Source organism: Cinclus cinclus, chromosome 34, assembly GCF_963662255.1.
Source record: "Cinclus cinclus chromosome 34, bCinCin1.1, whole genome shotgun sequence".
Lineage (NCBI taxonomy): Eukaryota > Metazoa > Chordata > Aves > Passeriformes > Cinclidae > Cinclus > Cinclus cinclus.
Window position 1 is genome coordinate 967,495 of NC_085079.1, and position 14,610 is coordinate 982,104.

Here is a 14,610-nt window from a genome sequence, read left to right on the forward strand (position 1 = left end):
TGGATTTGTCTTTACAAACAAGCTGTGGGTCTGCTGCTAAATAAGACTAGCACTGAGAGTTAAAAGAAACAGTGGGAAGGATTCCACTGATTGATGAATGGAAAAAGATATTTGCCTTTGCAAACAAACTGTAGGTTCGCTGATAAACGAAATTGGAGAGTGAAAGATGAAAGAAGCAATAGGGAAAACCCGTGAATTCTATAAGAATTAGAAATTAAAAGGGAGGGTTATCCATTAGAGGGGAATCTTAGGTATCCAGGCGTTCTGGGAAGTCTGTGCCTCACAAGTACCTCAGGCAACAGGGAAAGAATGAGGGAAATGCGGCCAGGAAATCAGGATAAAAAGGAGACTGAATCCTCCAAAAATTGGAGAGATCCCAGGGGAGTGCTCCATGGCCTCTCCCTTTATTCGAATAAAGTAGAAGGACTCCTCTGTCTCCTTTTTGGACATAAACCTCCGGTGTTTGTGGATTAATTTTCCTGCCGGGGGAATCATCGCACCTGCTGGCTGTGACCAGAACTGCACCAAAGGGGAAAGCACCCGCGGCCAAAAAAACTGTCCCTGGGTTCCTGGTTGTGTTTGGTGTTAATGCTGTAGTTGTTGTTTGTTTGCTTTATTATACACACTGGTAAATAATTGTTATTCCTATTCTCTTTTTTTTTTTTTTTGCCTGAGAGCCCCTTAATTTCAAAATTATAATAATAATTTGGATGGAAGGGGTTTACATTTTCCATTTCAAGGGAGGCTCCTTCCTTCCTTCCTTCTTCATCAGACACCTGTCTTTCAAACCAAGACAAGGTGGATCTCACCATTTTCCCATTCCCATTAGAATTTCATGGATGGATTTCTGCATTATCCCATTCCCAGAAACCCCTGACATCCATGTGTACAGAGAAGTGGGACATGGGACCCTGACGCTGTCCTGCCACATGTACGGATTCTGCCCCAGGACCATCAGGATCACCTGGATGAAAGGGGAGGAAATCAAGGATGAGGAGATTGAGTGGGGTGGAATCATTCCCAACAGCAATGGCACCTTCCAGACCTGGGCCAGAACTGAGGCACTGCCAGGAGAGTGGGAGCAGCACCCTTGCCAGGAGGAGCATCCCAGAATGCTGGAGTTTGGGATCTTCATCTGGAGAAAGGCTAGGAATGCAGAATCTGTTAACTGGGTATGTGGGGATGAGGAATTTGGGAATGCAAAGCAGTGGGGCGGGGGTTCCCCTTCCCCTTCTCACCATCTTGTGCTTCCCAGAGCTGGAATCAAGCTGGAATCTCATCCCAGCGATGGTTGCTGTGTCCATCATTGCTGTGTCATGATCCTCACTGGATTCAGCATCTCGAAGGCCCAGTCTGGTAACACATGGGATGGTGGCTGGGCATGAGCATCAATCTGCCCAGCAGTGATCTGGGGATCCTGTGCTGTGGTTGCTGATCATGCTTTATGTTCACTGGGAAAAGGGAGAGGAATGGATACAATACGGTGGCCAGTGAGTACCAGTGGCAGATCCAGCTTTGGATCACCTTCATGCAGAGGAATCCTGGTGTATGATCCATGCTGGAGTCTCGTAGATCTTCTCGTTCTGCAGAAACAGGCAGAGAAACTAGTTTCTTGATCACAGGTACAGAGCAGGATCTGTATGGGATTCCAGAAGGAATATAGGGCAGGATTCCAGATAAGGGCATGATTCCAGATCGGGATCAGGTAGAATTCTAAAGTGTACCTGGTCTGGATTCCAGAGCAGGATCAGGTGGGATGGATAGAGCAGCATTGGAGAGGGATTCCAGAACAGTGGATTCCAAAGCAGATAAGGTGGTATTGATATGGAGCAAGATTGGGGCACAATAGATACAGTAGGATCTGGTGGAATTCCAGAGAAGTTCTTGCTCTTTTTAGAGCCAGATCTGGCCCTTGGGATGGGGATAGAGTGACACCAACTCTTACTCTCATCCTAGCAGGAATCACCACCTGAACGATCCATGGTGGCAGGTCCAACCCCTTCCCCCTCCCTGCAGAAAGCTACAAATTGCTGGCAGATTGCAGCAAACTGCTGCTCCCACCCATCACGCTGCAGCCCTTGCCAAGAGTTTGACTTCCTGTTTTCCCATGTTTTCAACACAAGAATTACAATTATTCCAAGTAATTAAACATAAATACAAAAATTTTAATTCTGGTGTGAAAACACCAATAAATCCCACTTCCCTCCTCCAGTGCCTAGCAGTTCCTCTCTGGGAACCAGGAATAGAAAAGGGGACATAGGGAACTGGGATGAAGACAGTGGGGGTAGGGATGGGGACACTGGGAAAGGACTGGGGACACCAAGAGCTTGGAGTGGGGCGCAGCAGCAGTGGGATGAGGCTATGACACCCACACCCAGATCCATCCCTTGGGATTTATTTCCCACTCTGCATCCCATGTCCAGAAGCAGACATGGGGGACACAGGGACCAGAGATCATAGGGACATGGTGGGGCTTGGATATGGGTGATCTGTGCATGGGGGACATAGGGAAGGATCCAGGGGACATGGGGAGAGGGGATCCAGGGGACACAGAGATCCAGGGAATGGGCAGACCTGGGGGAACACAGGGACCAGGGCAACACATGGCGTTGGGATAAGGAATTCACAGGACACTGACTGGGGACAGAAGGAGCTGGCTGGGGACACAAACACCAGGAATGGGGACATTGGGGCTAATTCCCCTCTATTCCCCGCGAGATGCAGCCCCCTTCTTGCTGCCCATCCTGGGGGTCTCAGGTCCCCCAGTGCTGCCTCCACCAAGGAGCAGACGGCTGTAGGCCCCGCAGCGTTCCCGCAGCTCAGCTGGTGTTCCAGTCTCCACCACAGCTCCATGCTCCAGCACCACGAGGCGATCAGCAGCATCCAGCACCCACGGCCGGTGGGACACGACCAGCACAGTCCGGGCCAGCCCAGTGCGCACCCAGCGCTGTGCCTGGGGCCAGAGAAACCTCATCCCATCCCATCCCATCCCATCCCATCCCATCCCATCCCATCCCATCCCATCCCATCCCATCCCATCCCATCCGTCTTCAACCGTTCATTCTTCATTCCTGCCATCCTACATCCCTGGTCTCCATCCCATCCTCACCATTCCCATCCTACCATCCTGTCCTATTTCTCCACCTTGCTGACCCACACCACCCCATTCAATCCCTGTCTTCATCATATTATTCCCACTCCAACCCATTATCCCTTATTTCCACCACCCCATCTCGCCAGTCCCCATCCCATCCATCCACTTTCATACCATCACACCCCATTTTCATCAACTGCACCCCTATACCAACCCTCCATCCCACCCCACTCACCGTCCCCTCGTTTCTATCATCCAGTGACTCGTCGAGGATGAGGACGGCCGGACGCCGGAGCAGAGCCCGGGCCAGGGCCACACGGCGCCGCTGCCCTGCTGCCAGCCGCCCCCCATGCTCCCCCACCTCTGTGGGAGCAATCCCATGCGATCAGTGGGATCCAGCCCTGGGATTCCCCCTCTTCTCCCCACACCCTGTGCTTCTCTACCTCTGGGGGGGGGGGGGGTCCTGGGATCAGTGGGGACCCCAGCCCAAGAGGTTCCCCCCAATTTCCCCTACCCCCCACGCTCCCTCCCTCACCACTGTGGGAGCAATCCCATGGGATCAGTGGGATCTGACCTCAGGGATCTCCCCACACTCCACCATCTGCCACCTACCACGCTCTCCCACCTCTGCCAGAAGATCCTGGGATAAGGGGGATGCAATCTAGGGGTGCCCCATCCGCCCAGCTCTCACCAATGTCCCAGTCCCCCTTCAACCCCAGGATGGAGCTCCAGGCCCCAGGATTCCCTTGATATTCCCCCAGCTCTCACCGGTGTCCCAGCCCTGCTCCAGCCCCCGGATGAAGTCCATGGCTCCAGCAGCAGTGGCAGCCTCCTCCAGCTCTGACTCTTTACAGTGCTCCAGCCCCAGCATGATGTTTTCACGGATCGTTCCGGAGAACAGGACAGGATCCTGCTCCACCAGCACCACCTGCCACAGCCCCAATGATGCTGTGATGCTGTGTTCCATTCCTGCTCCTGATGGTGCTACCCATGCCTCCCTGGTCCCAGTTCCATTCCAGTGTCCCCACCCCTGTCCCCATTGTCCCCATTCCATTTCCAGTGTTCCCACTGTCTCCTACCTTCCGGTGCAGGTACTGGTGTTCATATTCTGGCAGCGGGATCCCATCCAGCAGCACCCTCCCACTCTCAGGATCCCGCAGACGCTCCAGCAGTGCCACGGCCGTGCTCTTCCCACTTCCATTGGGCCCTGCCAGTGCTGTCACCTCCCCAGAACGCACTTCGAAGGTTACATCCTGTGGGATGGGGACAGGTGATGCCAGAATTCCCACCCCTGGGAAACCCCACGTCCCCCTAGACCCACCTTCAGCACAGGGCGCTCTGGATTCCCAGGATACGTGAAGGAGACCTTCTGAAAAGTGACATGGCCCTGAAGCTCAGCGGGCTCTCGTGTCCCCCCAACATCCCTTGTGGGTTTCCGATCCAGGTATTCCCAGATCTTCTCTCCGGCAGCCACATTGGTCAGGAATACATTGAAGGCATAGAGCAGCACCTGGGGAGAAGGAAGAGGATGGCACCGGGATGGACAAAAGCACGGATGGATAGACAGACATGTGGATTCCATGGATCACCTGAACATGGCTGCCAACCGTGTCCTGGTACAGCAGGAAGGTGACAAGGACCCCAGGAGTGATGTATCCATCTCGGAGCTGCTGGTGGCTCCGGAAGAGCACTAGAACCCGGATGGTCAGTTGGAGCATCTGTGGGTGGGAACAGGGATACTGGTGCCCCCAACCCACTCCTGGTGTCCCCATTCCTCTCCTGGCATCCCCATCTCACTCTTCATCCTGACGTTCCCAACCTTTGTCCCAGTGTCCCCATTCTGCTTCTAATGTCACCATTCCCATTCCTGGCATGCCCATTTGTGATCCAAATGTCTTTGTTCTGGTGTCCCCATTCCTGGTGTCCTCATTCTGCTCTCAGTGCCCCCCATCTCAGCTGCTGGTTTCCTATTCCTGATCCCAGTGCCCCCATTCCCAGTGTCCTCATCCCTGATCCTGGCATCCCCATTCCCTGGTGTCCCAATTTCCAGTTCCCTCTGACCCTGTGGACAAGGGTGAAGAATGCCAGCTCCAGCTCCATCTGCTCCCTCAGCCTCAGCTCCTTGGCCAGGTTGCAGCTGTGTTGCTCCTCCTCCTCCCCCTCCGCCGAAAAGATACGGATTGTCTCGATGGCAGCAACAGATTCCTGCACCCCCGAGGCTGTCCGGGCAGATGCTTCCAGCATGGATCGCTGAAGTGCCTGTGGCAGCATTGGAGGGTCTCCAACTTTCCCAGGTCACCTTCCTGGCTCACCATTCACATCCTGTCTGCAGCACTGCCATCCCACCACATCCATTGCATGCCCACTATTGCAGTCCCACCATCCCACACCCCTCTCTCCCACCCCCACCATTCCCACCCATTCTACCAGTCCTACTCCCACCATCCCCATCCCCACCGTCTCATCCCCGTCCCCACCATTCTCGTTCCCATTCCTTTGGTCTTCATCCCCACTCCCATCAATCTGGGCCCAATCCAGCCACACCATCCTAACCCATCTCCCTGTTTTATCCCATGCCATGCCATGCCGTGCCGTGCCGTGCCATCCTCATCTCCACCATTCCATTCCCATGCCAGCATTCCCACCATCCCATTCCCTTGGCCTCCATCCCAGCTCTGCCATTCCCACCCCCTTATCCCACCTCTGCGTCCCCTTCCCACTCTTTCCCTCCTGTATTCCTGACCCGCTTCCGGGCACTCTGGATGCGGTGAGCGGCGATTCCAAGGGGCACCTCCAGCAGCGCCAGCAGCGCCAGTCCCGGTGCCAGCCCCACCATGAATGCCCCCACCACCAGGGCCATTCCCAGGCTTCGGAACAGCTGGTTGGCTCCAGCTGGTGCTGCCAAGCACACCAGTGGCACTTCCATGGAAAACCGAGCCAAGAGCTCAGCTGCAGGGTGGGAAAAGAAGTTGGGATCATGGTGGATGGGGACAGGACGGGAATGATGTGATGGGGACCAGTGGGATGGAATAGTGGGAATTGGTATGGAGATGGTCAGGGTGGAATGGGATGGGACAGGGTGAAGATGAGATGGGACAGGGTGGAGATGAGATGGTGGGAATCGAGATCATAGGATGGAATGGTGGGAATGGGTATGGAGATGGGGACATGCAATGGGATGGAAGCATGGGAATGAGAACAATGGGGATGGGAAAGTGGATAGAATGGGAAAGTGGGATTGGTACAGGATGGGACATTGGGGTAGAATGAAGGCAGGAAGATGGGATAGGATGGAATGGGATGGGAGAGTGGGAATGGGAGTGATGGGGATGGAGTGGTGGGATGGGATAACAGACAGATAGGACAGGATGGGATGGGATGGGGATTGGGGGCTGGGATGGTGGGGATGGAACTGAATGCTGGGATAAGGACTGGGCTGTCGGGATTGATGGGATGGGGTGGGGTGGGGCTGGGCCGTGCCCCATTACCTGCCGGCGTTCCCTGGAAGAAATCCAAGTCTTGGTGCACCAGGTGGGAAAAGAGCCGGAGGCTCAGCTTCTGACGGAGATGTGCTTTCAACAGCAGGAATAAGCACCCACGGCACCCAGAAAACAGCACACTGGGGGGATACGGGGACACGGGGACATCAGGGACACTGGGCACATGAGGACAGGCCCCGGGAATGCTGTAACCCACCTGGTGGCTCCAGCAGCCGCCACCATCCCGACAGCTCCGGTGGTGAGTCCATCCCCACTTCCGATGGCATCCAGCACCTTCCCAGTGACATAGGGTCCTGATGTCTCCCCTGGGTGTCACCAAGATCGTGTGACCACGGGTGTGACCATTGACACAGGGGGACCCTGATCTGTGAGGAGCAGGACCCAATCTGGGCAGTAGGGATCTAAGTTTGGGAAGGCAGGACACGATTTGGACAGGAGACAATTTAAAGGAGGCAGGACCCAATTTTGGTTGTCCACTGCCAAATTTAGGGGTTTGAAACACAATTTAGGGGGTCAGTACTAATTTTGGGGGTTTCAGCACACAATTTTAGGAGCCAGAACCTAAACATGGGAGATCAGAACCCAGTATCTTGGAGGTCAACATCCATTTTTGGGCATCAGACCCTAAGTTTGAGGGTCAGCACCCAATTTTGGGGGGGTCAACACTCAATTTTAGGTGGTCATCACCTATTTAGGCACTCTGCACTCAGTTTTTATGGGCCAGCATCCCATTTTGGGGGGGTGGGTTCGGTCCAAATTGGGAGGTTCCTAATTTGGGGGTGCAGAACCGAAATTTGGAGTGTCGGCGCCTGTCACCACACGTCACCCACCGATGGCCGCCAGCACGAGGCAGAAGACGGCAGCTCCGAGGACGTTCCGCTCCTCCCAGGTTAGTGCCAGAACGCGCCAGACGGTGCCAGGAGCCTTGGGGACGTGGTCGGGGGTCTCGGCGACACCGCCGGGAACCGGGGGTGCGGCCCAAGCCAGCAGGGCCAGTGCGGCAGCTGCGTGGGCGACTCCGAGCCAGGCGGGCGAGGCGGCCGCCAACAGCCCCGGGCCAGCCCCGGGCGGCCCCAGAAGGTACCGGAAGGTTCCGAAGGCTGCGGGGGTGGCGGCGACCGTGAGGGCGGCCGCGGTGGCTCCGGGGGGACGGCGCGGGGCTAGTAGCCAGGTGGCCACGGTCAGGACGGGCAGGCGCAAGGCGGCTTCGAGCCACGCGCCCGCCACGCCCAGCGGAGCCAGCACAGGTACCAGCGGCACCAGTAACACCAGTGCCAGAGCATCGGCCACCAGCAGAAGCCCGGGCAGGAGACCAGCGGATGGCAGCGCCATGACGGGACAAGTACAGGCCAGCGCTCCCTGTGTGGGAATGATCAACGGCCTGTGTACTCACCAGTTAAAACCAGTTAGGATTGGGATGCTCCCCTGTCTATACCAGTGGTCCCAGTCTAGACTTCGGCGCTACCAGTCGTGCGCCCTGAGCTCAGCAGTCCACACCAGTCCAGCCCGGGGCGCTCCCCAGTCCAGACGAGGCACTTTGCAGTGCAGGCGGGACGCTCCTCAGTCGACACCAGTGCTCCCAGTCCAGCCCTCTCAGCTCCCAGTCCAGCCTTCTCAGCTCCCCAGTCCACACCAGTGTCTCCAGTCCAGCTCGGGGCACTCACCAGTCCACACCAGTGCTCCCAGTTCAGCCCCTCGGTAGCTCCCAACGATCCGTTAGGGTTTCGCTTTCACCTGTCCCGCTCTACCCCGCCCCTCCCACCCTCCCCCGCCCAAACCCCGCCCAAACCCCGCCCAAAACCCCGCCCCCTCCTGGCATCACCTCCTCCTGCTCTCAACCAGCCTCGGCTCCCTCTACCTGGCAACTGATGATGTCACCTCCACGCTGACCAATCACAGGTGCTCATTCCAGGCGTGTGGGCGTGCCAGGTCCGGGATTCCAGGGGATTCCCGCCGGCCCCGCCCCGCCCCCCGCGCGCCCTTTTTCGTCTTTCCGGGAAATCGCGGCTTGCCTTCGGGAAGGGACCGGGTGGGATCGGGGCGGCATGAGCCGCACCAGGGGCCTAAAAGATCCAGACTAGGACACTCTGGGAGAAGTACCGGGACCCTCACGGACTCTCTGGGACCCTCCGGAACCAACCGCTAAAAGAACCGACACCAACCGGGAGCAGGACCGGGACCCACCGGGACCAGACCAGGACCCAGCAGGACCCACACCCTGCCCCCTGATGTTTTCACCCCAGATACGCCGGCTCGTGGCCCTGCTGGCCCCCGAGCGCGGGCGCTGGACGCTGGTGGGGGGGCTGATGTTGGCTTCTGCCTTCGGTACGTGGGGACCCCACCCTGGGGATTGCAGGACCCCTTTGAGGGGCTTGGGGATCCGATTTGGAGGGTTTAGACATAACTTGGGGGGGGGGGGGGGCAGGACCAGATGGGGAGGTTGCAGGGGCAGTTTGAGGGGTTATAACCCAATTTGGGGGAGGCAGGATCTGATTCAAGGCAGGTCGGAAATCAATTTGTGGATCAGGACCCAACTTAGAGGTAGCGAGCACCCAGTCTGAGGAATCAGGGTCCAATGTTGGCACTCAACACACAGTTTTGGGAGCGTTCAGGACCCAGTTTTCAGGCCTCAGCCCTTGATTCAGGGGCCACCACTCTGTTTCGGTACATGTGGGGCTCCCCACACTGATGCTGAGTCCCCACAGGTGAGGTGGCTGCCCCGTACTTCACAGGCCGTGTCACCGACCAGGTGGCACAGGAGGACACAATGGCGGCCGTGTTGCCCCTTGTGCTGGTGGGGCTTGTCAGGTGGGTGACACCAGAGCCACGGGGACACCCTGAGGTGCCAGTGACCCCACACCCTCCTGAGACCCCGCTGTCCCTGCAGTGCCATCACTGAGCTGGCCTGTGACAGCATGGCAGCTGTGGCGCTGACACAGGCACGGGACCGGCTCCAGCGCGGTGCGGTGGCTGCGGTGCTGCATGGGGACGTGCCCGGGCCGGGGGGCAGCCTGGGGGACACACCAGGTGCGGTGGCCAAGCGGGTGACAGGGGACGCTGAGGCAGCGCACTCGGCGCTGGCCCATACGCTGGTGCCGTGGCTGTGGGAGTTGACACGGGCTTTGTCAATGCTGGCCACGGTGGTCTGGCTGTCCCCGTTGCTGGGCTTGCTCACCCTCCTGGCACTGCCCCTCTTCCTGCTGCTGCCACGTGCTGTCGGAGGCATCCAACAGGTACTGAGGGGACATGGGGTGTGAGGCGCCCTCGTCACCTCCCTGTGTGCCTTGTCATTTCCCTGTCCTCAGTGTCATCTCCCTGGATCCCTTGTCACATCCCCGCACCTTGAGTTCTCTCCAAGTCCTTCCTGTCCCCTTCCTGTGCCTGTTGTCACTTCCCCATGCCCACTGTCACCTCCTCCTGTCCCCCCACGCCCCATCCCCATGGTGACCCCAAGGTGACTTCCCTGCCCCCCCTGTGCTGATCTCGATGTAATCCCCCTGTTCCCTCTGTGACCCCATGGTGACCCTGTGGCGATCCTCCATCCACCCCGTGTCCCCCCATCCTTGTGGTGGCCTCTCTGTGTCCCCGTGTCTCCACTGTGACCCCCGGGTGACCCCCTGTCCCCTGTGTCCCCAGGACCTGGCACGGCAGGTGCAGGAGGCGGAGGCCAGAATGACCGCAGTGGCCCTGGAGTCACTGGAGGCCATTGGGACCGTCCGGGCCTTTGGGCATGAGGCCGGTGTTACCACACGGGTCCAGCAGCGCCTCACCCAGCAACACCAGTTGGAGAAGAGGGAGGCACTGGCCTACGCGGCTGGCTGCTGGGCCAGTGGGGTATGGGGCCACTGGGGGCACAGGGGGATGAGGAACAGCGGCCTGGGAATGGGGGATGTGTTGGCACAGGTCCGGGGGCAAGGGCACATGGTGGGAGGGGACTGGGAGACGTGGGAATGTGGTGGTGTTGAAATAGGGGACGTGGGGATGTGGCAGCAGGAGGTCACATTGGATGTGGTGGCAGGGGGATGAAGACATGGGGATTCAGGGATGGGAGATGTGGTGGTGACAGGGGCTGGGGAACAGGGACCACAGGGGACACAGAGACATGGTGGCATGGGGGTGGCAGGACACGGGGAGCAGCAGTGTAGGGCCAGGGGACATGGAAACATGGTGGCCTGGGATGGAAAGGCATGAGAATGTGGCCTGGGGAAGGGGACATGGTAGCATGGGGCTGGGTGACACAGTGACGTGAAGCTGGGCTAACACCTTGTGTTCCTGTGTCCCCAGTTCCCTGCACTGGCTCTGAAGCTGGCAGTGCTCCTCTTGGGTGGATACTTGGTGGCTGCGGGGACTGTCACCCCTGGGGAGCTGGTGGCCATCCTCATGTGCCAGCTACACTTCACCAGGGCTGTGGAGGTGATGAGAGTGTCCCCTACGTGTCCCCAGTGTGTCCTCTCCTGTCCCCAACCCCATTCCCTGTGTCCCATGTCCCCCCACCATGTCTCCATGTCCCCATGCTCCCTTGGCCTGTCCCTGTCTCCTGTTTCCCCAGCCCCTCCCTGTTGTGTACCCTCCATGTGCCCAGGTTCCTTCACTTATGTCCCAGTGTGCACCTGCCATGTGCTCACCAGCTCCCTGCGTCCCCATCCATGTCCCTGTGCTTGTTTGCCATGTACCCAGCTTGTCCCAGCTGTGTTTTGCCCCCCCGGTCTCTAACATAACCCTGCTGTGTCCCCTCCATGCCCTCAAGCCCCATCCCTACCTGGCTGTGTCTCTCCCTGTCCCCATGCTCCCCTGTGTCCCCAGGCTCTGCCATGTCTCCCCATGTCTCCATCATCCCCCATGTCCCACTGTCTCCTGTATCCCCAATGTCCCTTGTGTCCTCCAAGTCCTCTCATGTCCCCAGGCCATGCCATAGCTCCCCCATGTCACCTCATGTCCACATGTGTCCTCCTCATGTCCACGTGTCCCCAATGTGCCCATGTCCCCAGGGCGTGCTCAGGTACCTCCCATTCCTGGCCAAGGCCGTTGGCTCCTCGGAGACACTCCTGGAACTGCTGGAGCAGGCCAGGACGGTGGCACCGGCAGGGCCACCGTCACCTGTCAGACCCCGGGTCCATGACACCACATGGACTCCAGGCCTGTGCCTCAAGGATGTCTGGATGTCATACCCTGGCCAGTCTGAGCCAGTTCTCAAGGTGATTAGTGGCACAGGAGCATGGGGAGACATGGGGGTATTGTGAATATGGGGGAACATGGGACACAGGGGGGCAAGGGGATATTGGGGCCTCGGGGGGGACACAGGGGTATTTGGGACATGGGGGGGCAAGGGGATATTGGGGCCTCGGGGGGGACACAGGGATATTGGGGACATGGGGGGACATAGGGGTATTGGGGACATGGGGGGGGCAAGGGGATATTTGGGACATGGGGGGACAAGGGGATATTGGGGCCTTGGGGGTACACAGGGATGTTTAGGACGTGGGGGGGCAAGGGGATATTTGGGACATGGGGGGGGACACGTGGCCGCTGGGGAGGTGTCGGCTGCGATCCCTGTTCCTGCCACCAGGGGGTGTCGCTGTCGCTGCGCCCCGGGGAGGTTGTGGCCGTGCTGGCGCCCCCTGGCGGCGGGAAGAGCTCCCTGGTGGCGGCGGCGCTGGGGCTGCGCCCCCTGGCGGGCGGGGCGGTGCTGCTGGACGGGATTCCCCTGACCCCTCACTCGGACCCTGCTCTGCGACGGCAGGTAACCAACACGGGCCACCCCCGGGACTGCCACAGCCACCCTTGGGTCACCGTGCAGCCCCTGCTGCTGTCCCCCTGTCACCAAACCTCTCCATTGTGTTCCCATGGCCACCCTGTTGTCCCCAATGGGTTCCCACAGCCACCCCTGGGTCTGCGTCTGGTCCTCAACAGGCCCCTACTGCCACCCCAAGGTCATCAGTGGGTGCCTCAGTGCCATCTCCCGAGTCCCTAGTTCCACTTCTGTGTCACCTGGGTCCCCAGTTCCACCCCTGTGTGACAAGTGGATTACCATGGCTACCCCCAGGTCACCCATTGTCCCAACAGCCATGACCACCATGTCACCCTATGTCCTCAACACACCCCCACTGCCACCCCCAGGTCACTCTTGTGTTCCCAACAGTTCTTTACAGCCATCCCTATGTCATCAGCCAGCCTCACCACAACCCTGTCACTACCCCATGTCTCCACATATCCCCTCCTTGTCCCTGCCAAATCCCTGTGTGGTGCCATGTCCCCCCATGTCCCCGCAGGTGGCTGGTGTCCCGCAGTGCCCATCCCTCTTGTCTCGCTCCCTCAGTGCCAACATCATGCTGGGCTGGGGTCACAAGGAGGGGACACAAGTGATGGCAGCGGCTCGGCGGGTGGGGGTGCACACTTGGGCTGAACAGCTGCCACATGGCTACAAAACAGGTACAGCAAGTGTGCCCATGGTCCCCCTGTAGTGTCCCCAGTGTGTTCCAAAGATGTCCTACAAGTGTCCCAATAATGTGTCCAAAGTGTTGCCTTGGTCTCCCCAGTTTCCCCAATGTCTCCCCTGTTGTGACCCCATGATGCTCCCGTAGTGTGCCCTACTGTCACCATCCTCAAGGTGTCTGTAAATGTCCCCAGTCTCCCCACCATGTTCTTTCCATCCCCACGCTGTTCCCTGACTGTCCCCATGGTCTCCCCATGATGTCCCCTCCATGTTCTCTCTGCATCCTCACTGTCCCCTTGCTGCCCCATCTCTGTTCTCCCTATGCACCCCAGGGCTGGGGGTGCAGGGGGTGTAGCTTCTGCATGTCCCCCGTGTCTCCCCTTGGTGTCCCAAATCTGTCTCCATGGTGTCCCTTCAGTGTCCCCATGCTGTCACCACAGTGTCCCCTTGGTGTCTCCTCTGCCTCCTCCCTGTCCCCTCCCTGTCCCTGCAGAGGTGGGTGCACAGTGAGCGTGGCTCCCCAGTCTGTCCATGCAGTGTCCTCACACTGTCCTTGTGGTGTTCCCATGGTGTCCCCTCTGTCCCCAGAGGTGGGCCCGCGGGGGATGCAGCTTTCAGGGGGACAGGCACAAGGGGTGGCGCTGGCCCGGGCCCTGCTCAGGACCCCCCGAGTGCTGGTGCTGGATGAGCCCACGCAGGCACTCGATCCCGTGATCCGACACCAGGTAGGTCACAGCCCTGTCCCTGGGTCCCCTGGGTCCCCTTGTCCCCTGGATCCTCATTCCCTGTGTCCCCTGGGTCCCCAGTCCTCATGTCCCGCATATGCCCTACATCCCCATGGTCACCATGTCCCCTGGGTCCCCACTCCCCATGTCCCCTTGGCTGCTGCCCCTCATGTCACCTGAGGTCACTGAGTTTCCTGGGTCCCTGCCCCCGTGTCCCTTTGGTCCCTAGGTGCCTTCCTTGTCCTCACGTTCTCTGGGTTCCCACTCCCTGTGTCGTTTGGGTCCCCAGTCCTTGTGTCCCCCATATACCCCGTGTCGCCTGGGTCCCCTCTGTTCCCACTCCCTGTGTCCCTTTGGTTGCTGCCCCCCCACGTCCCCTGAGGTCCCCCGTGCCCTGGGGTCGTCTGGGCCACCAGATCCCATGGACCCCTTCGTCTCAATGTCCCCACCTCCCCTGGATCCCCACGTCCTCCTATCACCCCACATGACCCCAATCTCAGAGTCCCTGTGGACCCGATGTCCTCTGTCCCCACTCCCCAGGTCCCTCACTATGCTTCCCACCCTGGGGCCCCCTGACACCCCCATGTCCCCCCGTGTCCCCATGTGCCCTGAGCCCACCGTGTCCCTGCAGGTGGAGCAGGAGCTGCTGTGTCCCGGTGGTTCCGGGCCAGGGGAGGGGCCGGCAGTGCTGCTGGTCACAGGGCAGGTGGCCCTGGCCCAGCGGGCACCCAGGGTGGTCCTGCTGCAGGGGGGACGGCTGCGGGAGCTGGGGGGCCCTGAGGAGCTCAGGACCCTCCCATGGGGGACAGCGGGGGACACAGGGAATGGGGAGGGGGACGACTAGGGCTGGGAGGGGGA

The 14,610-nt window shown here is 59.3% G+C and overlaps 2 protein-coding genes across 2 annotated transcripts; one reads left to right on the plus strand and one right to left on the minus strand.

Annotated features, from left to right (window-relative positions):
- Positions 1–2,025: 2,025 nt before the first annotated feature.
- LOC134055755 (antigen peptide transporter 2-like) lies at positions 2,026–8,316 on the minus strand. The gene is made up of 12 exons (XM_062512202.1): positions 8,259–8,316; positions 7,425–7,953; positions 6,791–6,899; positions 6,583–6,713; positions 5,838–6,043; positions 5,156–5,353; positions 4,684–4,812; positions 4,416–4,604; positions 4,174–4,347; positions 3,863–4,022; positions 3,330–3,457; positions 2,026–2,953 (listed from the first exon to the last, which is right to left on the minus strand). The coding sequence occupies exons 2-12, from the start codon at positions 7,924–7,926 to the stop codon at positions 2,705–2,707; spliced, it is 2,175 nt and encodes a 724-aa protein (XP_062368186.1). The 5' UTR covers positions 7,927–7,953; positions 8,259–8,316; the 3' UTR covers positions 2,026–2,704.
- A 330-nt stretch (positions 8,317–8,646) lies between these two features.
- LOC134055726 (antigen peptide transporter 1-like) lies at positions 8,647–14,596 on the plus strand. Its single transcript, XM_062512166.1, has 10 exons — positions 8,647–8,919; positions 9,300–9,402; positions 9,482–9,827; positions 10,231–10,428; positions 10,879–11,007; positions 11,583–11,789; positions 12,161–12,334; positions 12,864–13,023; positions 13,616–13,752; positions 14,384–14,596. Exons 1-10 carry the CDS (start codon positions 8,823–8,825, stop codon positions 14,594–14,596), a joined length of 1,764 nt encoding a protein of 587 aa, XP_062368150.1. The 5' UTR covers positions 8,647–8,822.
- Positions 14,597–14,610: the final 14 nt, after the last annotated feature.